Below are 26,752 nucleotides of genomic sequence, written 5' to 3'. Positions count from 1 at the left end.
GGCGACAAACAACCACAGAGGAAAGTCACATAAAATAACACTTACTCTCTCCCTTAGTTTCCTCTCTTTCCTCTCCTGTACGGTGGAGAGGTAGTTGACTGCTGCGTACTCTATCACCGAGAGGAAGACAAAGACAAAACTGACCCAGAGGTAAATGTCCACTGCCTTGATGTAGGAGACCCGCGGCATGGAGGCGTTGACCCCGGTGATGATGGTGGACATGGTCAGCACTGTAGTGATGCCTGGAGTAAAACACGCAAACAGTTGAGTCACATCAGAGCGCATGTGTATCACAGGGCTGGGAAGGTAAAACTGTTAAATACTAAATATCATAGAAAGGGCTGTACATGAGACATTTTTCATTTTGTGTTGCCATAATATATATTTCTATTTGTGTACTGTATTTGTTTTTAATGTAATGTTTGTTTTTTAACAGTATTTTGTTAATCACTGTAGGAACATTCTGTAATTGCTCTCCCACCGCCACAGGAGGGTCAGAGGTCAGTCTCAGCTGCAGAACAAAAAAACAGATATGACTGATATATATTAAATGATTTCCTCTATACACTTCAGCAGGGTTTCCTTATATGAGAACCATAATCCAGAACTTAAGTTGTAAGAGCAAACTCCCTACTCACTATTTCTGCCACCTGTTCCCAACCTGCTGGTCGGGACCCCTGAAAGGGTCACAGGAAAAATATAAGAGGTCACAAGATGTTTAAAAGATAGCAAAGGGGGGAAAAACAGACCATATTTCTGCTATGAATTTTCTTCCTGTGATTTATCACGGAAAGGTTTTCCTCTTCACTCCTATAAGATATGTTCAAAAGATACAACCAGGGATGGGAAATCACTCATTTAACATCTCATAGACAACCTGTGGCAAGGTGCTGCAAGTTGAATGAAACGTCGTGGATATAGACTACCTTTGGACAGACCCAGAGTAGTTGTTTCCTCATGTTCCTCTTTATGGAAAGCTGACTGCCTTCTGGCCAGCTACTGTACATATTTATGGTACAGACAGTGTAGTATCAATCTTCTTATCTAACTCTTGGCAAGAAAACAAATATATTTCCCAAAATTGTTGGTCACAAAAAGGGGTCACTGCACTATGTTACTCTGCTTACTACTCCTTCATTTCTCAAACTAAATCTTTTTGTAGAGCTAGGTTTCTTTGCTAAGGCCATGCCCTGTAAAGGAAACTCTATCTACCTAGTGGCACCCTGGCGGGGACGGCCCTGCGGTCAATCCAGAAGGACACCCAGGACAGCATGACCATCAGAGTAGCAGGGAAGTAGGTCTGCAGCAAGAAGAAGAAGATGTGGCGCCGCAGGGTGAAGTGGATGTACAAACGATTGTACCAGCCTGGGGAGAAGAAATACCATCATTTAAATTGTCATGCGTTAGCGGCTGATACACCGCACAAACACTCAAAGCAGAGGTTCCCAGCTATTGTGGCAGGGAGAGATAGGATGCAAAACCCTTTTTAGTGCTTCAGGTTGCTCTTGAGAGCTAGAAAGTGGAATGTGGTTATAAGACGGCTGCAGGGCTGTCACGTTAGCTTTCCAGCAGCCCGAGAGTGGTTGGCAGTAATTTGATTAATTTTGTTACACTGTAAGGATTACATATTTGTTCGTTCTTCTTGGTGTAACATAAAGGACATGTAAGGAAGACTCAATCCTTTAGTCGGAAAAGGCTTATAAAGTAAAATAAGATTCATTGAAGTTGCACGATGCACACACTTTTACCATTTGCATAATCAGTTCAGTTTACTGTATGTATTAGACGTGCTTGTGTTGTGGATTACAGTACCTGTGCTGCTGTAGAAAGCCAGCTTGGTGGTGGTGTGAAATTTCTGGATGAGGAACTGGGACAGAGATATTCTCTCGTCTGTGTTCAGGGATTCGTTGCCTTTCTTCCAGTACAACATCAGGTCGTCATCTGTGTACGCATCTGGAGGGGGAAGAAGTAAAAGTGAGCACATCTGTGATGAACCAAATCAGGACAGATTTACTATAAACAATGGTGGATGTTGGTCTGAACAAAATGTGTGCAGATTTAACAAGACAAGACTGCAATTCTAAAGCACCACCAGCCGCCCCTAGAGACTGCAATGTTCATTACACCGTCTGATTTAGAGTCTTAGAGCTTCACTAGCAGAGGAGCTAAGGGGATACTAGAGGAGAGGCATGGCATGATGTATCTGAGATATCTGGTGAGCAAACTTGACATTTGGGCCTGAGGAGAGCGTAAATGTAGTGTCAAAAATGGAAATGAGAGAGTGTGAATGTGTTTAGTAAATGTTGATAATTCTTGTATATAGTGAAACGTTTGGCACGTTGATGGCGCTAGAAGAAAGGTCAGAGAGGTTGGACTGGGAAACATGATTATGTAAGCCGATTTCACAGAAATCCAGACTTGAGTTTTTTCAGATACTAGACCATGGGTCAAAAGGAAACTGACCTGATGGTGGTGCTTATTAGATGAATCATCATGTTAGCAGTGAAAAAAAAGTTATTGTTTTGCTGAAATATTTGTTAATATTTTTTGATAAATCCACTCACAGCTTTCGATCTCCAGCGAGCAAGTTTGGGTGTCCAGAGGGAAGCGGCTGAGGTCCATGTTGCACATGGCAGTGACCGTGACTCTGCAGAGAAAAAGAGCAGAAGCTTTTTATTTTTTTATTTTTTAGTATTATAAAAAAGAAGCCACTCGATCTCGTGAGTTTTTGGCTTAAGTTAAGGCTCCTGTCTATGTGTTTACCTGAGACTGTAGAGGACGTTGCCGTCAGGGTAAACCCTCAGCATGACGTTATCGGTTGTGGTGTCGTGGATAAAAGAGCGCTTGGAGTGGACAAAGAACATGTCAGGAACCCAAATCTTTTTCACCAGGCGACTGTCAAAGGTCATGCTCTGGTTGTTGGTGCTCGGGAACGACAGCCGCTCGTCCTTCCAGTAGTGACGCAGGTACAGTGTCATGGTAAAGTCCTACAGGAAGAAAAGAACCTTGTACTTAGATGCTTTACATTTGTAAAAGTACCAATACAACAATGTAAAAAATACTTTGAAGTAAAAGTCCTGCATCCAAAATGTTACTTAAATAAGTGTTATCAGCTTCATGTACTGAAAGAATCAAAGTAAAAGTGGTGGTTGTGCTATTTATCTACTTTGTATACAGTTAGGTTGTTTAGGTTCCCAACCTACGGGGTCGGGACCCTCCAAAGGGCATCAAGATGAATCTGAAGGGTTGTGAGATGATTAATGAGAGAGGAAAGTAGAAAACAAATACAGTTCTGATACACAAATATGTTACTTTTCTGAGATCTTTCTCTAATCTCTTTCTGTTTCTGTGAAATATTAGATCACTTGAAACCATCTAAGACATTTGGTGAACTATCTTATAGACATCTAAGTAGCTAAGTAAGTAAAAGTGGTTTAATCTTTAGCAATACATTGTGTTTTTGAAATCTTGTTTTTAATGTAAAATCTTAACTAACTCTAGCTATCAGTTTACGTGAAGTAAAAAGTATATTTCCCTATGATATATAGTGGAGTAGTAGAAGTTGAATACTTTCTTACTTACCATATCCACCTCGGAGATGGTGTCCAGACTTTCAACCTGAACATCCACTCCAACAGGAATTGGAGGACCTGAAAAAAACTCATGTTAGAATAAATGCATAACACATGCAGAGTTGTTATTTTCCTGCATAGAAGCTTGTTGAGCTCCTCCTGATTTTGGATGTGACCGTGGGGTAAAACAGTCAAGGTGACCATAACAGAGACTGATTGAACCTTTAGTTTTGAAAAAGAAATTTTGTTTCCAAAAAAAGAACAATAAATCCCACAATTATAGAGCAACTGCTGGAGCCACGACTGTGTCAGTCTGGCTGGGATTCTACTTTTGACCTATTTTAGTCTTTCTACTCTGCATCATCCTCAAATAGTACACAAATACAATTAGGTCACAAAACTGGAATCAAAGTTAATGCAGCAGTGGATGAAATCCAGCTCTCTCTTCCTATTCCAGCTGAGACGCACTTAATGTTTGAAATTAAACGCAGCAAAAGGTTTCTGCGAGGCACACGTGTGTTTTCAACAGCAGATTGCCGTGTGATTAAAAGTAGTCATGGTCTGACATAAAAAAAAGAAAAAGACCTTCAAAGCTGAATCTTCGTAGTTAAATACAGCTCTTGTGTTTGTGGTAATTTGCCTTAAATGACAAATAAAAAGATAAAGACAGCTAAAAGGATTATAAATATATATTTCATTACTGTCATTTAGTAAAACAAAAGCCTGTGTGCCTTTCTGACATGAAATGTAATATACAGTAATGATGCAAAAGACGTGTATTAACACTCGTGATGCACAGAAGTGAGCTGCAACTGGAAACTCCGACACAGCTTGCATGGATGGTATTATCTCCAAGAGCTTAATGCTTATAGTACAGTTTGACCCAAACCAATGACCACTGCACACATCTTATCCAGCTGAGTGTGCCGCCTCTCCAGCATGCACCCAGCATGTCTGAGCTATACAAATGAAACCTGTTTATTTAAAAGCGCTTAAATCTGAAGTAACATTAATTTTCTGACCTCCAAATGCTGGCCTCATGGTGAAATCATGGTCATCTATTCTCAGGAGTTGCTCAGATTTTGTCATCAAAGATTTTGTCATGTCTGGACTTCGTTTGTAAATTGGGCTGTAAAAAAGAAAAGAAAAAGAAATGTTCTGTTGTTTTAATGTCCAAATTAATTAGCCAAAGAATCAATATTACTTTGAAAATGTAATGTAATGTAAGATTTTGAAAACTCACCTTCCGGATTTTTGACCTCCACCCCCATCCATTCTGGTCTCTCTTCGCGACCTGATTGGTTGAAAAGAGTAACGGATACATAAATAAAGATGTCCCATGTAGCAGCAGCACATATTGTCATTTCTAAGCACTTACACACAGAAACATGTTGTCCTCTGCATTTAGCCATGCTATACACAGGAGCAGCACCTTGATCTCTTTGAAACTAAATTAGTAACTCTTCACTATTTTCTAATGAAGTTTAACAGTCTAAAAGATTAATTATTATTTAATTAATCAATGATTAAAGTAATCATTGGCTGGAGAGAAATTATTATGTCTAAAGCCTAAATCTACATGTTGTAAGAGTAGGGGCAATAATTACAACTTTTTTGTTTTGTTTTAATGCTTCTCACTTCCTAAGAATATGTAGTACATTTGGTTACATAACAAATTTTATCCACATATCGCACAAAGGACAAAAGAGCATTTCGTCGTCAGGAAGCTCTTCTCTGGTGTCACTTTTCAAGTGGGCTGCCTCTGAATTCTTCTATTTTTTCTCCAAAAACCCTAAAATGGATTATTAGAGTAGAGCATGCTGTGACAGACAGGGACAAATCCCTGTGACAACCACAGACATGCATCAAGGAAATAAAGAGGAAGAGAGAGAGAGAGCGGGGGAGGGATAAAGGGACTGCAAGTAAACAGAAATAAATGCAATGTGAAACGGTGAGAAGAGGGTTTTACTGGCGAGCTGCAGAGCTCTGATGGGCAATGGGTGCTACTCGTCTGTGTCCATCCAGCTGGTTCCTAATCCTCTTGGCAGAAATATCTCTCCTCTCTCTGCACACTGTTTCTGCTCTGTCGCCATGGACCTGCATGCATGCATCGCTGCAGGGGTTGCATCAGGGTTAATGGGCCAGATTCCTGCACAGGTCATTCTGGACACATTCATGTACAGTATGCAATTTTAGACTTATTTTAAACATAAATCAGTGGCATATAGATGGTGGGATGTAACTACAGTAGGTGTATTTACAACTACAAGTACTACTCTTAAGTACAATTTTGTACTTGTAGTTAAGTTACTTGAGTATTTCCATTTTATGCTACTTTATACTTTTTACTCCACTACATTTATTTGACAAGTACTAGTTACTTTTCAGATTAAGATTATTAATACAAAACATAAATTGTTTAATAAATTGTGATGTATTATTATTAATTAAGATACCTGGCAGTTTATAAAAATATCAATATTATCCCCACATTTCATTATAAAATCATTTAATTTCTACGGTATTAAAAATATGTATGGCAAAATAAATAAATCAGATTCTGGTGTTAACTACTTTTTGACTAAATATGTAGCTAGCTAGGTACAGCAGTATGCGCCTGTGTTACTGTGGGGTGCTTTGAATTTAGATGAGTTACTTTTACAGTTTGTATGCTTTAGTTTGCTTTTATCAAATGTGCTGAAAGTGGCCTGTGGGCCAATGACGGCCCTCAGAAACATGTCCAAATCCCTAACGTGACATGAAATGCATGCATTATATTTCAATCATCTGTGTTTCATTTTAATAGTTTCACTTTTAACCCTTGTGTTGTCTTCCCGTCGACATGAACTTGTTGGCCATTTCGGGTCAAAATTGAAAATGAACTTTTTTTGTCAATTAAACTAATTTATATGAAATTATACCTCATTTCTTTCTTTAAAAAGGCATACATTATGAATTATTATGACTAATAGTTAAGATCAGAGAATGTTATATGTCAAAGTTTAGTCTGGATACTGTTTTGAAGCCATTTAAACATTTTAAACACCCAAAACTCAATGGAAGTAATCATTAACTTTACCTGCGAAGAATGTTGTATGGGTTCCATACCATACAACATGCATCCATGTTATTTTTGGGCCATTTGGTTGAAAGAAACCCATATTTCACATCAAATTTGACCCAAGTACAACACAAGGGTTAATAGCCTGTATTTAATACACTACTTGGCTACTGCGTCAAACTTCACCCCTCTAACAAGCGTTTGCATGGAGACCAGTGGCACCTGTTGCAGGAATTACATCCTATCATCAATGCTAGTGTTGTTTAGCTAAAGTTAGCAATTCTGGTGGACAATTCTACAGTTTAATGTGGAAGTGAGATGGAAAAGCCAACACGGAAAAAATGCTGTATGGCCGAGGAGAAAAGAAAAGTTTCAGGAAAAATGCAACAACTCGTTTAACGCTACTTCGTCTAACGCTAATGCATCTCCTGGGACAGATAACGTGATCTACCTTCTGCAGACAGCTCAAGGAATTTATTGTTAAACATCATTATGAGATTACGTTCATAGCTGAAGAGCACAACTTGTAAGGATGAACAGTTTCAACAAAGCGTATCTGTCTACCAGTCAGTCATTACAAATCTCGTGAAAAGTAGTGAAACTGTAACACAGGCAATTGGTAGCATCTCACAAAATTGCTACAAGTAGTAAGCCATCCAGTGATGGAGATATTCCTTATGTTCTGAACCCGTGAGGCCCTCAATCATATGCTGGCTCCCTAAATTAGCAGTAAGCCATTAAAACTTAGAGAACCCCTGCTGTAGATGTTTATGTGGTGTGAAAAAAGCAAAAGAGGGAAATCAAAAAGAAAGAAGCAGAATGATTTTTTTTTTTATTATCAAAATGTGTTTTTCTGTCCCAATAATCATTCAGCTCATACTCAAAATTATCCTTTAAACCTCATGAGGGTTTTCCCCTCAGATGATTTCTTATCCCCCTCTGTGCTTGCTTCCTCAAGGCAGCGAGTGAAAAGAAAATGTAAGTAATATAGTGAAAACTCCCACAACACACGCCAGCAGCATCCAGCCGCTTCTGCAATTTCACACTCAAAGAGAGGAGGAGTGGAGTGATGAGAAACAGGGAGAAGAAAGGTTTGACTTCGGCATAAGTATATGAGATTGTACCCTCGCTTCTGGAAGAGCAACGAGAGATTGAAATTTGATCGGTATTCTCAGACTGTGTGGTAGCAGAGAGAAGACATGACATGAGTGGACTTTTAACTAGGTGGTGAAAAAAACACTGGTGTTTAGAGATTACAGTGCAGCTTTTCTGGCACTTGTGCTTTCTTGCCTTTTGAAGATTTTCCACACATGATAACGACTTATGCTTAATGATCATCTTAATCACCTCAGGGCTGAGATGATCAATTTAAATGACTGTAATTTCACGGAGGATTGTTCAGCTTTAAAAAAGACAGCTTGAACTGTTTAACACATTCAATAAAATCAGATTTGCCCTGTCATTCGCTCTGACAGTTTGTCATAATGTACATAAGAACCAGCAGGTATGTAATATCAAACACATTTATGTCACTCAAATGGAGGAGAATCTTAAAAGCAACGTCTCCTCTGATCTATAAATAACAGTTACACCATGAAAAGTGATACTGTATCTAAAGGCGGAGGGATTATATAATTTGACAGGGTTTGTTGAATATATTAATGCAAATCATTCAACGCTGATAGAATTATGAAGCGGCCACGCTGTACTTTGCCTGCTTGGGATAAATGTATCATCTTCCCTAGAGATGAATGCAAAGACAGTTTCTTACTTGAGGACCTCAGGATATAGTTAAGCTCTTAGCTGATTTTTTTGGACAGAACATTTGCATTTTTCTCCTTATTTACTGTATATCAGTTAAAGGCAAATATTCCCATGCTGCTCTCAGCACGTGTTCAGAGCCATCTAGAGGTGTTGACTTAGCTGACCATTTGCTGGTTCCGTCTTCTCAAATGTCAAGATTTGCTGCTTTTTGTTACCTTTTCTTGGGTTTTGGACTGTTGGTTGTATAAAGCAAGATATTTGAAGAAAATGTGATGGACATTTTCCACAATTTTCTTACATTTTAAAATCAATAGATTCATAGATAATGAATATAATGATTAGTTGCCGTCCCAGTGAGTTATTTCTCTGTACACAGCACTTGAGAGCTGTTCAAAGCCATCTGAGGGTGTTATTTAAATTCATTCTAACAATTTTACTGTGCATATAAACATTCATCTTTTTAAATACCTTACAGCTGTTGCTTTAAAATGTATATAAATAATGATCAAATTTGCATTTCTAATGTGCGTCAAAGACTAAGGTGCTTTTAGCCTGTTTTGTTGTGTAAAAGCAAAAACAATTCCACTGCAGGTATGCAGGCTGCACCTCCACGTACTGTCCCCTGCACTAAACAGAAATGATCAGACATCTGATATTCTTATTAGAGCTGAACAGATTAGTCAATTGACAGAAAAATGTATCTGTAATTATTTTGATAATCATATTTTTTAAAGCAAAAATGGCAAATCTTTACAAGTCCTGCTTCTTAAATGTGAATATATGCTGCTTTTCTTTGTCTTATATGACAGTAAACTGAATATATTTGGGTTATTTTGCTGAGAATTTAAAAAAGAAACTTGAAACGAATGCAACATTATTCTTAATATGTCACATACACAGTACAGTGTAGTGAAATGTAATTACTGAATTTAACCCATCCTAAGTATTGTCTACAGCATCCGGGGAGCAACTTGGGGTTCAGTGTTTTGCTCAGGGACACTTTGACATGTGGCCAGAAAAGCCTGGGAATCGGACCGCCAATCGTGTGGTTGAGGGGCGACCACTCTACCGCCCAGTCACAAGCCATAAGCATTGAGCTTTCTAAATACCAATTTCTTCACAGAAGATCAATCTCATAAAGTGTTTTCATGCCACATTATGTGCCCCCAATTTAACTGAATCATTACAATAATGATTATCAGCATCAAGTTCATCAGCATTTCTAATGCGAGTCAAAAAAGACGAAGATGCTAATAGATGGTTATGTAGTGTAAAAGTTACATTCCTTCCACCACGGGTATGTCATACTGCCCCTCCACATAGTGCTTAACAGTACAGATAAAACTAATAAACAAACAAACACAAACCTTTCTATTCAAATCCCTTCCTATGTCAAAGCCAATTCAATCAATAATATGTATTGAAGGAACGATTCCCAGATCTAGTTCAGTCCCCGACTAAAATATCTAATCCATTGAACGCATTAACAAGGCAGCAATTAGCCTAAATAATCACCTGGAAATGACATTGGCTACAACTGCTGCCAGTGGGGAAAACAGTCATTACCCGGCCTGCAGCAGTTGTGGGGCAAGAGAACACAGCATCCCCTAGTAGTGCATAAATAGATGTGGGGATTTAGGTCTTCCTCTCTCTCTCTCTCGCCGCTCTCCAATCTGCTGTCTGAATAAGTCTGTTTTCAGAGGGGGAGGGAGCAGCACAGGTGACCCAGGAAACACTGGACAACATTGTGTAAACCTCAAAAAACATCGATAAGAACATCATGAAGCCGATAAAAACATGCCATTTAGTCTTTGACAACTCTGTGACTCCTTTGACATTACCTGCTCTGTTTGTAGGTCTCCAGCTTGTGACCCCTCGACTGGGCCAACCTCCCAGCTGCTCCTGCGAGCCAAACACAGAAGAGCACAAGAACAGCATCCACCTGCATGGTTCACATTCCCCAGAGGACGGACCTCTCCTGTCAGTCAGAATCTACTCCCCTCAAGGATTTGGAGCACTCTGCCTTGCTGAGACATTCCCTTCTCCAGCACCGGAGCCGACAAGAGGGAGGAAAAACAGCAAGAGCAGCATCAGCTACACTGAGCTAGTCTACGGCCTGAGTGGAAAACATCCTACGGTGCTTAATCTCCACAGTGGGAAAAGCAATTTTGACTAAACCCATAAATCCTTGAGCGTCAGATGGTACAGATTTGATCCCTGCAGCGGCGGATGTCCCTGCCTCTCTGTGCTCTGCTGTGCTCAGATATCCTGCACCCTGATGTGCTCTACTCCACTTTGCACCGCCCAGAAACCCCAATTCTCACAATGATGCGGTGCGCTCATCTGTAAGGTCAACGGTTTAGAGATGCAGACTCACAGAGGCTGAGAGGAAGCTTTGTGCCTGATGTGAAAGGCTTCTCAGCTCCTTCTGTTGTGGGAGTCTCGTGTCTGGCATGTCAAAATTCTCTACCAAAAGAAGAAAAAAAAATATCTGCATTTCTGCTCGTTGGTGTTTGCAGAATTTTGTTTTATGTAAACCTGGACAGTGAATGTAGGGTTTTATGATTGCAGAGTTGTTTTCTTGCTGTCCGCTGTGTCTACTGTTTTTTTCTCAGGGAACTCAGATTTGGGAATATTTTTGGATGCTCCAAAAAATTATTATACAGGTTACTGTGTTGGCAAATCCATCAGAAATAAGGCCAACAGAGTTTTTTTAAACAAGAGACCTAATTAAGCAACTGACTTTGTAATATTCACAGTATTTTTCAACGATTATTTGGTCCTCTGTTTAAAAAATACAGGACTACATACTTTTTTTTCATAATTTAGTTTTATCATCCCCCATTTATCAATCTGCTTCAAACAATATATAAATAAAATATATATCAGAGGATAAGTAATAGGTGCTTTTGTTTGTTTAGCGATGCATTAGAGGCTGCACCACTATTTGTCTGTCAAGACGTGTCCGTCTGAATAAGCCAATCAAAAAACGTCTCAGCACTGACGTCACCGGCCATGTGTCCCTTTTTTTTTTTTTTTTTAGCAGACCAAACAGTTGGATTATAAGATCATGAATTTGGGTTAGCTCCATGGACGTCAATCTGAAAATTGGTGTAAGTATGTTAAGCATTTTTTATTTTTTTTGTGTGTGGATCCTTCTTTACAGTTGTCCTGCTGACTGAGCGAAAGTAATAAATGCACAACAAACAATGTCCTCTTTCTTATTATAACATTTATGATTTAAACACTCATCTTTTAGTTATTGTACTGAATCACAGTGAGCCTAGTAGTGGTGTCCAAATATAATTTGAGATTTACATAGAGGGTGAATTTGAAATTGAATGAGGAATGAAAATAAAACCTCTCCCGAGCATGACATACAACAGAATTCAACTCACTTAAAATCACTTACATGTTATTAACTACACTGCACGAACATGTGTTTAATTTACTAAGTCAGCAAGTGTAGTCTTTTGTACTTGTGACCACAATCAGCTTTGATGTAGCGTCACAGCTTTACAGGGTGAGTGGAAAAGCATGTTGTCACCACTAGTTGGCAGCGGAAACCCAGATTATTAGACTAGAGCAGTTACTTGTTGCACGATATCAATCGGACGATATTTATTTTTCAACATAAATATGCCACAAACAGAAAAGTCTGCACACAATGACTTCTGCAGAAAATATTATTTAATGCTAAATAATATTTACTTATTATTAGCATTTACATTATTTAATGGTAAGTAACATTTTCTGCAGAAGACAGTTTCAGTTTGTGTTAATTTGTCTTCATTTCATAGAAGAAGAAGTGGAGCGCGTATCTTTACATTCATTAACATAAACAAACATTTTTGATAGGGATCCCTTAAATCTTGGTTATTTAGCAATTGTGACTAAGATACAGTGAGAGGCACATCTAAAAAAATAAACTTGCCAGCGCTCCCTGGAGGCTGTTTCTGCTTGGAACATATCTTCTGTACTACATTTAAGCCCACATATAAACCAATTCCAATAGATCTGGGATAAGCTCAAATAAGCCAACTAACATATATTGATTGATTTCTAATAATTATGAGATATTTCATTATCTGACTTCCTATTCTGTCATTATTATGAGGTAGGCTATTGTAATATTTTTTTTCCATTTCAAATTCTTTTAGATTTTTTTTCCCCCTGGCAGGAATGGGCTCCTAACCTATTACCTTTAAATTTCTTTATAACAAAACAAAAATCATTATCTCCCTTGCTACAGCAACAGTTCAGTTCTCCTCAATACTTAATCAACGTGCCAATGTGACATAGGGTTTAGATCTGAACATTTCCACCAAAAGTAGATCAGCACCTAAGGACTCTTACCTCATCTATCTTTTTGACCTGATTGACTTGAGTTGGCCCACATACAGTAGAGTCAGACCAGTAGCTACTCATCAACATGAGCTCTTGTGCTGTTTGTTACTTCTGTATCCTTACTTTGATAAACTTCTATGTACTATAGCTTTGAGTGTGGTATTTGAATCATTTGAGTGCATATACTACAACTAGTTTTAACAAAAAGGTATGAGTTTCACCTGAGCTAACCCTTCACTAACGTTTCTATGTAGAACTACGTCACGCTGTGGCGTTACCCGGTAACGGTAGACATTTTAAAAGTTAATCTGTTGCCCTGAGTTTAGTCTGTCAGAAAGATAGGTGCAGTCTGTTCTCATGCTATACATTGTCCACAAAAACGCCAACAAATCACATACGTTATGCTTAAGTGCTAAATTCTAGCCATGGTCATGGTTGAACACATGACCTTTTAATCAGCTTTTAATCCCAGTGAGCGAGGCGGGGTTTGCGCCTGACAGGCTAACGTCAGGGTAAAATACGCTTCATTACTGATGCACTGAAGTCATTGGCTCGCGCAGTACTGGCGGGGCAATGTAAAGTTTACTGATAGCTAGCTAAAGCAAAGAGATGTTTACTGAAATCATGACTGTGTAGCGCTATTTGATGAGACATTGAACACGATCGGTTACGTAAATGACAGCGAGGACATCAATGGATCAGAAAAGACTATCAGTGAAAATGACTGATTTGTTCATTTATGATTTGGCAATTACCGCTAAGCTAAAGTGAAGCGCGCTGCGTTGTTATTTACTCCCAGCTGTATGTTAGCTAACATAGCTGTTGCCCATCAGTGCTAAATCAAGATGAGTTCCTCCCGGGAGATTAAACGTGAGTTTCACGTTCACTTGCTTTATGATTTGTTTTAATTGTTTAAGCTGGTAGAGGATGATGTGTAAAAAATGTTTGATTACTCTGCAGAGCTGCAGAAAGCTAAGAGCAAAGCGCAGAACAGCAACAACTTAAGAGAGGAAGCAAACATCTGCAATCAGCTAGGAGAGCTGCTGTCCAGAAATGGTAAGTGGTTCATATGGCGACCATCGGGGTTGAAAGCATTAACGTGGTCTAACTGCACTAATTTACATCTTGTAGCTGGTCACACTATTGAAACTACTGTCGAATATGTAATTAATAGGAATCTGTGCAGAAGCATTTGTCTTATACAAGATAGGGATAAGGACGTGGCATATACAGACGTACATAAGGACACAGATTAGAAGTTTTTAAACAATAGATAGTAGTGATCATCTAGATTATACAGAGTAACTCATCATTTTGTGAAATATAAAGATGTGATTTCAATAAACGTGACTTGCAAACTCAGCCTGTGTGCATTTACAAGCTATACATTAATTTATTCACAATGACTTCACATAATAAGGACCATGCTGGTGAGTTTTAAGTAGTTTTCAATCAGCAACTTTGAGCTTCTGCATACATCTGAAGGTTCACAGTCCTACAAACAGCTGTCTCCTTGTTCTGCTGCTGCCTCCTTATTGATTCAACCCTCAGTTTGGAGTTACTAGTTGTTCGGTCTCTGCACTTATCACAAAAACCCATCTAATTGTTTCCAGTAATGTAAAGTGTGGTTTCTGGATTACTGAATATTCTAAATCTACTCATCCATCCTCCTTCCTATTTTTGTGTGTATCTCAGGTGATTATGAGGCTGCCATTACAGAACACCAGCAGGAGTTGTCTCTCTCTGAGGTTCTAAACGATGTGATTGGACGAGCTGTGGCCCATCGTAAGATAGGGGAGTGCTACGCAGAGATGGGAAACATTGAGGCTGCGTTGAAAGTAAGTAAATTGGTCTGCATTATTAGAAATGGCTGCATTGCAAGCTTTTGTGGCCATTAAACCAATTCTTTAAAATCTTTACATCAGTGAAAAATGTAAGGGTTTTTATGTATTTTTTTCTTCTTTAGCACCAGCGATGTCACTTGGACCTGGCTCGCTCTGTCAGAGATCATGCTGAGGAGCAAAGGGCACTGGCCACTATTGGTCGTACCTACCTCTTCCGTTATGAATCAGACCAATCGAGGAACAGTTTGGAGCAAGCAGATGACGCCTTCAGGAAGAGCCTGGCCATTGTGGATGACCGTCTAGAAGGTCTGCTATGTGCTTTTTTACATCCTCAAGAATTTTATGGAGCATATTTAATTATCTCGTGCCTGTGCTTTTTGTATTATTTGTTTGTTCTTACATTTTACTTTGTTCTTACCTCCAGGGACTGTGCCAGGGCGAGAGATTAGTGAGATGAAGGCACGTCTCTTCCTCAATCTTGGTCTGGTCTGTGATCACCTGGGGGAGCCCAAACGTTGCAGCGAGTTCATCCGACGAAGTGTCTTTATTGCAGAGTGAGAGCATCCTAAATTATACTTTATTATAATGTAAAAACTCAGTTAGGAAGATGGGAATTTTTCAGGAATCTTTTCTACAGTCTTACTGTTCACTGGCCGAGTAACAATAGGGACTTACAGTATGTGTCTATAAAAAGATTATCATAAAGTATTGTTAATTGTGCTTTCTCCATTCTTATCCTGTAAAGGAAGAGTCAGCTGCTGGAGGATCTCTACCGTGCAAACTTTAACCTGGGCAACATCTACTTCCGTCATGGTCAACTGTCTAATGCCGTGCGCTGCCTTGAACAGGCCAAAGAGTGTGCGAGGAAGATCAAAGACAAGTTCAGTGAGAGCGAGTGCTTTCACTGCATTGGCAAGGTAGGAACTCATTCTAGAGAAAGCCATAGCAAAAAAAAAAGAATTGCATTCAACCAACTGACCCCTTTTTGGTTATTGTGGCTGTACGTTTTGTAATTTGTGCGTCTCGATGACATTTCTCTACAGGTGCAGCTGTCTCTGGGTGATTTCGTAGCAGCTAGACGATCTCTGAAGAAAGCCGTTTTACTGGGTTCCCAGCAGCCACTGGACAGGCAGGCAGTGAAGAAAGTTTTCAAATATGGTGAAAGAGCAAGTTTGTTTTATCCACTCAGTCTTGTTGCTTATTTGTATTTAGTTAAAATAATTGTTTTCACCGAGATAGCTTAGCTGTTGGTGTGATTTGTTTAAATTGTATAGCGGACCAGGGCTGTAAATTGGAGGAAGAGTTGGGGGAGGATCAGGGCAAAAGACTCAGCTCCCATCAGGCCGTGGGGCTGGCAGAGCAGCTGGGGGACCTTTACTGTAAGGTTGGCTGCTACAGCAAAGCTCTGGATGCATATCTAGCTCAGGTAAAGATTGTTTTTTTTATGTTTACTGTAGCACCCAATATTCACTGCCTTTTATGCTCCTCTCCAATCTGAGTGTATCACATAAAAGAATGAATTGTTTTAAGCTCTGTTGTCTATGTGGTGCAGCTAAAGGGCGCTGAGGCGTTGGGAAAGCCTGCCAGGGAGCTGGCTGTCATCCACGTGTCCCTGGCTGCGACCTACACAGACCTGAGACAGCACAGCAAGGCAGTGGAGCACTATAGACAGGAGCTGGCTTTACGACAGGGCAGCTCAACTGAGGTATACATGCACTACATGGATCTTCACCCAGCATTATCTTTCTATGTTTTGTTTTTTTCTTCTTTTTTAGAGATGATTATAGTGATATTATTTGGGTTTTATTATAGGTAAATCATGTATATAATATACATTATAATGGTTTAAGTATATACAAAATCACCAGCTGATCACCTGTAAGATTTTGGAAGATGAGCTGCCTACTAGTATTTGATTGCTGGTCTTAGTTTGGATTATCAAACTGTCCAACATAATTTACAATATTATAACTATAAATCTTGCATGTAATTGAATCACTTGTATGTGTCTCTGTCAGGAGTGTAGCACTTGGCTGAACATCGCAACAGCTCAGGAGGAGAGCGGCTGTGCCTTCGAGGATATAGACAGCAGTTACAGTACAGCCTCACACTGCGCCAACAAGTCTGGGCAGAACAGACTACAGGTGAGCTGCAATGAGCAGCTAAAAGTTGGGAAAATTAATCTGATAAGAAGAAGTTGGACTTTAACTGATTTTAAAAAGGATGATCCTTTTCATGCATATTAGCCTTTTTATAGAGCTGCAAATCCATATACTATGTTGAAGAACAATACAATACTTTGGGAAGGGTCTAAAACAGATGCAGTGTATGAATGCTCACTTTCTCTCTTAACAGAAGCGCGTGTTAAGGCTTTGGCTGGCATCCCAGAGACGACTCGGCTCGTCGAAGGCTGATGACACTGAAGCGAGGCTGCACGAGCTGTGTGCTGCGGAGGGCTGGAGTCCAGATGGGAGCGACGGTGAGGAGGATGAAGAGGAGATGGACAACAGTGAACCTCTGGATGACAGTGACGTCGTTCTCTCAGACTCAGGTAGAACTGGCGTTCTGCCCCCCTGATATCTCTAAACAAATGCATTTTAACATTTCCCAAAGCCATTCTATGTTTGTCTCATGACTCTTCATGTGGTTTCTAGATGAGGATTTGGAGGGTTACGAAAAGATGGTATCAGGAAGGAGGAAGGCAGGAAGGGTGAGTCATATATTAGTTGTCCCTTAACACTAGCAATCCTCTCATCTTTTGTGTTCCAATGTCTTCAGTGTTTTACCCGCCACTCTTTTTGTATCTATTTTCCTGCTTTAGTGGAACAAGAGGAACGAGAAGGGCGAGACGTCTCTGCACAGAGCGTGTATAGACGGAAACCTAAAGCAGGTCCAGTATCTGGTGGAACAGGTGAGGAAAACAAGATTCATAATTTAGTTTTAAGACATGCAGTTTTTTTTAAATCAGAAATGTGGCCAAAAAAGCAAAACCAAGACAAAACATGATGAAAGTCAGAGAGATGAGAATACAATCCTCAGTGAACAGTAAACTTGCTGTACTATACTGAGCAGAAGTCCAATAACAAAGCTTCTTGCCTACGCTTGTTAACTATTTACTTCTCAAAAACACATAATTTCACTTAATTTCAAGAAGAGACTTTCTCTGCTTAAATCATTCATAAGAAGTGATGTTAATGAAGATGAAAGTGTAAAAACAAACCTGGATTGTATGGCCATTAACGATGTTCTGCTTGTCTGTATGTCAGGGTCACCCGGTGAACCCCAGAGACTATTGTGGTTGGACTCCTCTTCATGAGGCCTGCAACCACGGTCACTATGGTAACTCATTTTTTATTAACTGTATTTACCCAAAGTTGTATTTGTAAAAAAATAAAAACTTTTCCATCCTCTCTTTCTATCATGCAGACGTTGTAGCGGTGCTGCTGGAGCGCGGCGCTAACGTTAATGATCCTGGTGGTCCCTTATGCGAGGGAGTGACGCCTCTCCACGATGCCCTCACCTGTGGCAATTTAAAAGTTGCAAGACTCTTGGTGGAACGAGGGGCTTCTGTCACCCAACGCAACTCCAAGGTGTGTGTGTGGCATTTTAGCCCCTGGTAAATTACAGGAGATGCTTCTGTAATAGAAAAAATAGCATAAAAAGAGACACTTTTGTGTCATTCATGTCTTATTTAATGAATAGAATTATTATTTCTTAAGTTCAAGTATAGTGAAACCATTTCTTCCATCTTCCATCTAATTCCCTCTTAGCGTAAATGTCATTTGCTCCATGGTTTTAATTTCCCCTATTATTTCTTTCCGGTCATGGAGGCATAGACGTGATTCCTGTAACCATCATTTTCTTGTTATAAGTTACAGAGCAGAAATCTTTAAAATGTTGAGTAAATAAATATCATCCTTACACAACATTTCTGTTGGTATTTTTACCAAGTAATACAAATTCCACATAAAATAATAAGAAGCTTTCTGATAATTCAATTCCTGTAATTATTCTTTTCCTAACTTGGACCCGTTTTCTGAAAAATAGCAGGTGATTGTATCTCTTCTTATTACCTAGATAGGGGTGAAAACTAACCGACATATTCACTCCAAAAGGGGTTAAAATCACTGCCTGGTAATATTTATTTCACCCCACATCCCTTAGAAAAATAAATCTGTATGTGTGCATCATGCTTTACCATCCTCTGTCAGGGTAACACCGCCATGGACACCCTGCGTCAGTGGCAGAGGACGTACAGCAGAGAGTTAGACCAGGACACCAAGCAGGAGTGCATCGCTACAGAGAGACTGCTGAGGAAGGCGCTCGCAGGGGGAGGTGAGCTACTTACATCATCCCAACCGTTTAGCCTCGGTTTGCCTTTTAAATATCCATTCACACTCCCAACTTATCTCTGTCTAACACAGTTCCTGCTGCTCCGGCCCCAGCCAAGCCTTTCGATGCCCTGCAGGACAGCCAGCTGTTTGATGCTGAGAACTCAGAGCCGCTGTCGTCCTCTGGAGGCGGCTGTTCCTCCAGCCAAGGCTGGCCTCGGACCAACAGGGACTCCGAGGTGAAGGCAGTACCTGGCAGCCCCAGACGGTGGAAGAGCAGCGGCTCGACACAGCAGCACAGAGCCCGAGGAACAGAGGCTGCTGTTCTCTATGGGGTAATGTCTGCCAATTGCTTATTGATGTGTAGATAAAACTACTAAATACTAATAATGTTTTTGTATCTGATTATGACCTTTTTAAACACCTATAAACTAAAAGTTGTGACAGTGGATTGTTCTGCAAGAGGCTGTTTCAATCCTGTAGCAAACACTGTCACTACTGCTAGCTACAGTAGCGAGGAAGTTTTGAATTGGTTAATCCATCCGTCAAGAGTCCAGGTCTTGTTAATAATTGTGAAATATAATACTTTACTTCTGGGATGTACTGAAAATAATGTGATATAATCCAAATCCTTGTAGGCCATATCGTACTACTGGTTTTCCACCATACTTTCATACTTTGGCTGGTGAAACAAGTATTCAATTGCATTCTATGTGATATTAAAAGGGCCTTCAAAAGTCTTGATTTGAACTTGGTTGTCCCTAGGGAAACCCCGCCTCTGAAACTTAATTCTTTACATCTACAATTGCCGTATGTCATTTGTATGTATAATGTATTCCATAGAATAACAGCAGCTCCTCAGACGACAGCGACAATGACAGCCCGGTTAGTCCTCTCCGTTCCGTCCGCCCTCGACACAGCTTTCCAGCAGCCCAGAGTCAAAAGGAAGTCCCCGCAATTAAGGAAGCCAACCCGATTCCCAACTCGGGTAGAGAAAGTGTCAGGGAGGCTCCCGCGCCATCTGTCTTTGTACAAGAGGAGTACCACAGTGCCATTCGAGGCTTAGGCAGCGCCAAAACTCTTCTCCAGGGTCTGTCACAGCCTCAGTTCTCCAGCACACCAGCTGTTTCTACCAGCAGCAAATCAGCCCTGGTTCCTGAGGATGAGTATCTGGCTGATGAGTGGCTGGAGGATGATTTGGGGGAAAACCAGCCGAAGAAGAAGAGGCGGCTTCGAGTGGAACAGAATGGGATGAGAGGGGAGGACACTGCCTTGTCTTCAGCAGCAAGGAGTCAAAACAGGCATTCATACGCTGAAACCTGCAGAGGTAATGATTTTACTTTTTTTCTTTAATTCTATTTTACTCCACATGTCTTTGCTTGTTTGACCTTCTTTATGCTTTTCTTCTCTTTCAGGTTCTGCAGTTCCTTCCTGCTCCAGCAGGAGTCACTCTCTGAAGAAGAATGGCACTCTGAAGCCTCACCAGGTCAAAATGACTCAGATGCCAGGGATGGTCCGGTTGGGCAGACGAGAGGTCAACAGGTCACACAGCCCCACAGTTACAGATGATGACGACATGAGACCTGAGACGCCACCACCCCCACAAATACACATACAGGTGTGAAACAATGTCTGTATCCTGCTTTTTATTCTGATGAGTTACAAATGAAGTCAAATCTAGAAAAATGCAGCGTATTATTTGCCTTGGACAAAGGTAATGTACCTATAAAAGGACTCATTTCAAGTTGAGAAAGAGATTTCACATTACTTATTTTAGGACAACGTTGACTGCAGCTAGACAATTATTAATGTCTCAGCATCACTAGGGGCCATAAGTGGAACATCATTTGTCAGGAATCGGTCTTTTTTTTTTCTTGATTAACTTTAGGCAGTGATGAATATGCTGGTAAATGAGAGAGAGAGAGACAATCAAGAAGATGGTTCCATTTAAGACACTGCTGCAGATTTGATATCTTCAGCTGTACCTTGAATCTAAACTGAGTTTGTGTATTTGCATCATAACTTTGCATGAGTCGGGCTGCACAGTTTCAGGATTTGCAGATCTGAGTCTTGATCTAATTTCAGGATTTGGTGCAGTTCCCTTTTTAAAGAAACTAATCTGTTTCGCTTATATGTATTTTTTATTTCTCAATTTATTCCAGGCTCCAGCTCAAACCTTTGCTTCTCCCATGCCTACATTACAGCCTCCACCAATCAGAATGAGGGTCAGAGTTCAGGAAGATATTTTCCTCATCCCAGTTCCGCAAAGGTTGGTGTATATATGGAACTATTTTTTTATATGAATGAATGACACTAGTGATTTTGTAGTTTCTTTATTTTTTTTAACAAGGGCCATACTGGTGTTTTGCCTGTTTTTTTTTGTTTTTTTTATACATATCCTCATTCCACTGTGTTCCAGTGAGGCAGACTCCTGCACTGTGTCATGGCTGTGTGAGCAGGCCGCTCAGCGTTACTACCAGAAATGTGGCCTCCTGCCTCGCCTCTCACTGCAGAAGGAAGGTGCTCTGCTTTCGCCCCAGGACCTGCTGCTGGCTGTCCTGCACACCAATGAAGAGGTGAGGCCAGTTTGAGGACAGGCATTGAGAAAGGTGCCTTTTTAAGGTTACTTTTACTTATTTTCACCAGGACAGAATTAAAGGGGTGCTATGCAGTTTTGGCCATTTCGCTTTTTGCTCGCAGGTTTCTCTATAGAGCTTCCCCTACAGCTTCGGAATAGATATTTGGCAGCTCCTTTTGGCAACTCGCCGGCCAAAAGTTGCAAGGGTGGTTTTTCCGCTCACAGGCGCTGGGGGGAGCGAGACGACCACCATTCAACTTGAAAAAAGTCCTATAACCATTCCAATGACTCCGAAGTTGTTCAGTTAAGGTAAATTAAGCTAAAAAAAACTGCATAGTTCCCCTTTAAGATGTGATGTTGTGTTGTTGTAGGTTCTGGCTGAAGTTTGCTCCTGGGATCTTCCTCCTCTCCCCGAGCGCTACAAGAAGGCCTGCAACAGCCTGGCAGTGGGTGAGCCACACGCACAAATGCACACAAAAAACGAAATACACATTTTGATAACCCATCATTGAGCATGTCTTTGTCTCCCTGCAGATGAGAACAAGCGCGTCACCCGGCTGTGTGAGGTGCAGGATGGGAGCTCCTCTGTGTCTGTGTGCGGCCTCAGCTTGGCTCCCTCCTCCCTCAACCCGCTCCTGCGTGCCTTAAAACTGCAGGCCAGCCTCACCGAGCTACATATTTCCGGCAACCGTCTCCATGACAACCTTCTCCCTGAGTTGGTTGCCACAACAATCACCATGCCTCGGCTTCGGCTGCTGGACATTTCTGCCAATGGCATTACAGGGGACGGGCTGGAGAAGGCAGTAAATGCCTTAAAGGGACAGAGTCATCCTGCGTTTCCGGTAAACGGCCTAGCTGGACGAGTCGGCTTTTGTTTCAACTGCTGTCATCAGCGTTGCCTTTTAAAGATAATTTGGTCCCATAACGTCACTGTTTGTATCCACATAGTGGTGAAAATTTAATTTGTAGTTAGTTTAAATTAGATACATTAATACTATAGTAACTTTGAAGTGTACACTCACCCTTAATCACAATAAATCATATTTTAAATTTTTTTTTTACTCTTAGCTGGTCAGGCAGGGATTTTGCCTCCACCAAAGCTGTGTATTAACTGTGAGATCTGTGGATTATAGAAAATAATGGAAAGACATGCAGTATTGCTGTTGAGTTCAGTACCACAAACAAACTGCTATGCTGCTTTATTTTACGTGCGTTGGGGGCAGGATTCTTAGAAATAGATATCTCAGTCAAGCAGATGGTTCTACATTTAAGGGTGGGTGAAAAAATGTTTTTGGTTCTTGCTATTTTATTTTTTTTATTTGTTTATTTGAATAGGGACAGATACAAAAAACATAGATTATTACATAAAGAACAATCCGATGCCTGTATCACAGTGTTTATAGCCATGGCTAATTCGCAACACCTGTCCCTAGAAGGGCTTTTAACAGTTAAAATAATAAAGGAGTCAAATTTTTACAGTGAATACAATAAATATCCAGAACCAGTTAGCAGCAATAAAAATAAGTGTAGTAAATAAACACATTCACTCGAACTCACACAGATGCACACCTTACATACACACAGCTATACATTTCACATGGCATGATCACACTGCTGCTGCTGTATAAACCATGCTTTTTTAAAGGTGGACAGTTTAGTTAGAGTCTTTTATATATGTAGGAAGCCAGTTCCACAGATTAGCTCCTTTCACAGAAAAAACATTTTGGGCAAAAGAAGTTTTACAAAATGGAACTTTACAGTCTCCACATGCAGCAGCTCTTGTGGATCTGGAAGATTCCAGCCTGTTCACAAATTTACAAAGTGGCTCAGGTGCAAGTCCAGTCAAACATTTAAAAAAACAACTTTATGTATCTAAGATTAACAAAATTAACAAAGTTTAAGATTTTATGTTTATTTTAAATGTAACAGTGATGGAATCGAATGGGCTTTTTATGTAAACTTTTTAGGGCACGGTTATAAAGCCTCTCAATAGGCTTTAGGATAGTTTGGCTAGTCTGGGACCAAACAGTATTTGGTTGAACTGACTTGGGTGTCAACTAGTGGTAACAATGATCGTGCTGTGATGACACATTGCACTTTGGTTTTGATGACTAATTACAAAAGGCTGTTTTGAAGAAAGAATGCAGTTTCACACTTGCTTAGAGACTGAAATCGCACCCCTCATTGTGTTAAACACAAACGCGCAAACCACAGTGTCGAAACAACACAATGCACAACATGACAACGCACATTTTTCAGGCCATCAGTTTAATATAAATTAAATTTTGTCGAGAATTCTTTCTCATGCTCATAGCTGTTTGTGCTCATTTTCCTCTCGCAGTGCCTGGAGGAGCTTGACCTCAGTATGAACCAGCTGGGTGATGGTGTGTCCGAGGCCCTGTCCTGTCTGCTGTCCTGCTGCCCTCTGTTAGCCAAGCTGTCTCTGCAGGCCTGTGGCTTCACTGCTCGCTTCCTACAGCAGCATCGACTGCTGCTAGCCAACGCTCTGACAGGTAGCTCTCTAACAGGCAGTCAGTGTGCTTCATGGATGTTTAGATATTAGGTTAGTTAATGGGATAGATAAAGGTGTGTTTGCTTTGATAGGTTTTAAATTAGAGCTTGTAGTGAGTGATGAGCAGAATCAATAAAGCTCTGAACTTATGTGTCCTCTGTTAATCAAATCCTTGTATTTTAACTAACAAGGAATGTTGTGTTTTTTAATTAGCTAGAAATGGAGACAAATGGTATTATAGTATTATGTACAAGCCAATATTTTGTATCAGGATCCAACATAGAATCTATTTCAGCTTGGAAAAAAAGATTATTGGGGGTTTAAAAATTAGTATAGCGATAACTAAATTAATACCTTTTTATTTTTCAGGAACTGGCCACCTGAAATCAGTGTGTCTATCCCACAATTCACTGGGTTCCACTGGCTTTGAGCTGCTGTTGAAGACTCTGCCTCTCCACAGTCTTACACACCTGGACCTGTCTGCCATCCGCAGGGGTCCGGCTGATTACCCGGCGCTGGAACACCTCACCAAAATCCTGTCACAAGTACGCGCACATAAATCATGTTCTTTACTCTGAACACAAACAATTGAATATACAAATATCATGCATGTGTGGATTGATTGAGAGCTTTAAGTGTAACTCTACCTACAGTACAAGCAAAGAATTTGTCTTTCCTCGTAGGACGAGTGTTCACTGACCCACCTGAGTCTGGCTGCAAATGGGTTGATAGACAGCAGTGTAGCCACCTTGGCTAGGTGAGCGTGTGTGTGTGTGTGTGTGTGTGTGTGTGTGTGTGTGTGTGTGTGTGTGTGTGTGTGTGTGTGTGTGTGTGTGTGTGTGTGTGTGTGTGTGTGTGTGTGTGTGTGTGTGTGTGCATGTGTGTGTGTGTTGTGTGTGCATGTGTGTGTGTGCATGTGTGTGTGTGCATGTGTGTGTGTCATGTGTGCGTGTGCATGTGTGCATGCGCTGTGTGTCACGCATGTGTGGCGCGCGCATGTGTGTGTGTGTGTGCATTCCTTTTTGAGAACATGCAGAATTTCAATCATAATTATCACCAAATCATAAATATGATGAAATTATGTCTTGGAAGCATGCTGCCAAAGGTCTGTGAACATCTGTTCAGAATTATCATTATATTTCTCTATTGAACTTTTTGGTTTCTCCTTCCAGGTGCCTGCCTTCATGTCCGACTCTGGTGAGTCTGAACCTATCAGGTAATCCGTCTGTTACCTCAGCAGGACTTCACAACATCCTGATCTCTCTCAGAGAGGCTTGTCGACCTTTGACCCTTCTAAACTTTCAGGGTACGTACATGTGTATGGTTCATAAAGTTAGTGTGTGTGTGTGGGGTGCACATTCACTGTTTCTTATCCTCCTTGAGGCCTAATAAACGGGCTGAAAGCAGTTTCTTACTCATAAAACATATATTGTATATAGTTATAGAGCCAATTTATTAGCGTAATAAGTATTTAAAACCTACATTGTTTACATACATTCATGCTTGCTTGCTTTGCCTTTGGTGGCACATTACCATTATAAATGTGAATAATATGTTAAGTATAACTTGCTAGTAAGATTTGCTACATTGGCACAGTGTGATATCTAGCTTTGCCACTACATATTTAAACTAGAAGTTACTATTGTGGATTGAATGAGGTGGGCAACTAAATTAATTTTATTTTCTACTGTCCTTTTTATATCCTGATTTGTGACATTGTTTAAAAACGTTTGATTTCCAGATGTTGCCCTTTCTAAATACATTTAGAAAGCATGGAATAGGAGGAGGAAAATAACTAATGACCTGGATCAATATACAATGTTTTTGTACAATGTTGAAATCAGTTCCGTTTTGGTTAAAGTTAGTTTGAATTTGTATATTATATTTATACTGGCGTGCTTAAAGGTGCAAACAGCTAGTGTTTAAAATAGTTACTGTACAAATTCAAAATACTGGATTTTTGGATTTATTACAGTAAATATATTACAAATTGGACCTTTTTAATATTATAATTAATAAAAATAATCCCTAATACAAGGGTGAGCCAAAATAAGCTTCTTGTTGCTTCCCCCACAGGTTGTGACGTGACTGGTCCGTGGGACAGTGCAAGTCTGGATGGTTTGTCAGAGCTGGTCAAGGATCTCCGTCTTTGCTCTCAGGGACTCAACAAGCTGGACAGGCAGACCTTAAAGCAGAGCTGGGACAGCAGTCCATCACATGGACACTTCATTGATCGCCACAGCAAGTGCCTGCTCTCTGCTGCAGCCTCCTCATGAAGAGGGGGGGAATAAAATTTACTTCAGTGACGATTGCAGATCTTTTATCACTGAGACTGAATTTTGAGCCATGTGAAATCATAAACACAGAACTTTTTTTTAATAAGGGTGCTATCCTTTTAAGGTTTAGTTTAGTAAGCAGTGATCACTTGAGGCTGTACACTTACAGGAAATCTTCAAAAGGAGCGACCTGCACTAAAAGAACCAACAGTGACATGGCATCCTCGGACATACTGTGTAAATGGCTTATATGTTTCATGTATTTTGTACGCTGTATTTATGTGTATCTGTGAAAGTCTTAAGTTTGTTATGTGTAGCAGTGTGTTTGTGTCATGATGCATCCACTGAATTACTGTATGATTTGATATGTAAAAAAGAATTAAAGTGACTCATGATGTTTTTGTCTTTCAGTGGCCTATTATTTTTTATCTCTATGAAGAGATTCTTCCTGGTTCATATAAGTCCTC

General features: G+C 40.2%; 3 protein-coding genes across 3 annotated transcripts in view; 2 read left to right on the top strand and 1 right to left on the bottom strand.

Annotated features, from left to right (window-relative positions):
• The window catches only part of LOC120549322 (peptidase M20 domain-containing protein 2-like), a 13,461-nt gene extending 13,329 nt beyond the window's left edge, over positions 1 to 132 (top strand). Inside the window, exon 8 of the mRNA XM_039786150.1 lies at positions 58 to 132. Within this exon, the coding sequence (XP_039642084.1) occupies positions 58 to 94 (37 nt within the window). The 3' untranslated portion in view covers positions 95 to 132. The remainder of the gene's footprint in view (positions 1 to 57) is intronic.
• Positions 1 to 10,354, bottom strand: part of LOC120549321 (gamma-aminobutyric acid receptor subunit rho-1-like) — a 17,677-nt gene extending 7,323 nt beyond the window's left edge. The window contains exons 1-9 of the mRNA XM_039786148.1: positions 10,239 to 10,354; positions 4,816 to 4,866; positions 4,595 to 4,701; positions 3,583 to 3,650; positions 2,764 to 2,987; positions 2,565 to 2,647; positions 1,813 to 1,953; positions 1,213 to 1,365; positions 46 to 242 (exon numbers count right to left, since the gene is read on the bottom strand). Coding sequence (XP_039642082.1) covers positions 46 to 242; positions 1,213 to 1,365; positions 1,813 to 1,953; positions 2,565 to 2,647; positions 2,764 to 2,987; positions 3,583 to 3,650; positions 4,595 to 4,701; positions 4,816 to 4,866; positions 10,239 to 10,345 — 1,131 coding nt within the window. The 5' untranslated portion in view covers positions 10,346 to 10,354. The remainder of the gene's footprint in view (positions 1 to 45; positions 243 to 1,212; positions 1,366 to 1,812; positions 1,954 to 2,564; positions 2,648 to 2,763; positions 2,988 to 3,582; positions 3,651 to 4,594; positions 4,702 to 4,815; positions 4,867 to 10,238) is intronic.
• Positions 10,355 to 13,305: 2,951 nt separating this feature from the next.
• Positions 13,306 to 26,690, top strand: tonsl (tonsoku-like, DNA repair protein). Its single transcript, XM_039786731.1, has 28 exons — positions 13,306 to 13,614; positions 13,705 to 13,800; positions 14,440 to 14,582; positions 14,711 to 14,894; positions 15,013 to 15,142; positions 15,334 to 15,505; positions 15,632 to 15,746; positions 15,863 to 16,014; positions 16,141 to 16,293; positions 16,607 to 16,732; positions 16,944 to 17,139; positions 17,243 to 17,298; positions 17,410 to 17,499; positions 17,855 to 17,927; positions 18,015 to 18,178; positions 18,800 to 18,923; positions 19,013 to 19,254; positions 19,763 to 20,246; positions 20,335 to 20,537; positions 21,082 to 21,188; positions 21,339 to 21,495; positions 21,869 to 21,947; positions 22,032 to 22,339; positions 23,839 to 24,010; positions 24,379 to 24,554; positions 24,693 to 24,766; positions 25,182 to 25,315; positions 26,086 to 26,690. The coding sequence occupies exons 1-28, from the start codon at positions 13,590 to 13,592 to the stop codon at positions 26,283 to 26,285; spliced, it is 4,335 nt and encodes a 1,444-aa protein (XP_039642665.1). The 5' UTR covers positions 13,306 to 13,589; the 3' UTR covers positions 26,286 to 26,690.
• The last annotated feature ends 62 nt before the right edge of the window (positions 26,691 to 26,752 follow it).

Source organism: Perca fluviatilis, chromosome 20 (genome assembly GCF_010015445.1).
Source record: "Perca fluviatilis chromosome 20, GENO_Pfluv_1.0, whole genome shotgun sequence".
In the NCBI taxonomy this organism is placed as follows: domain Eukaryota; kingdom Metazoa; phylum Chordata; class Actinopteri; order Perciformes; family Percidae; genus Perca; species Perca fluviatilis.
The sequence above is the reverse complement of the archived record's forward strand: the minus strand, read 5'-3'. Positions and strand labels throughout refer to the sequence as shown.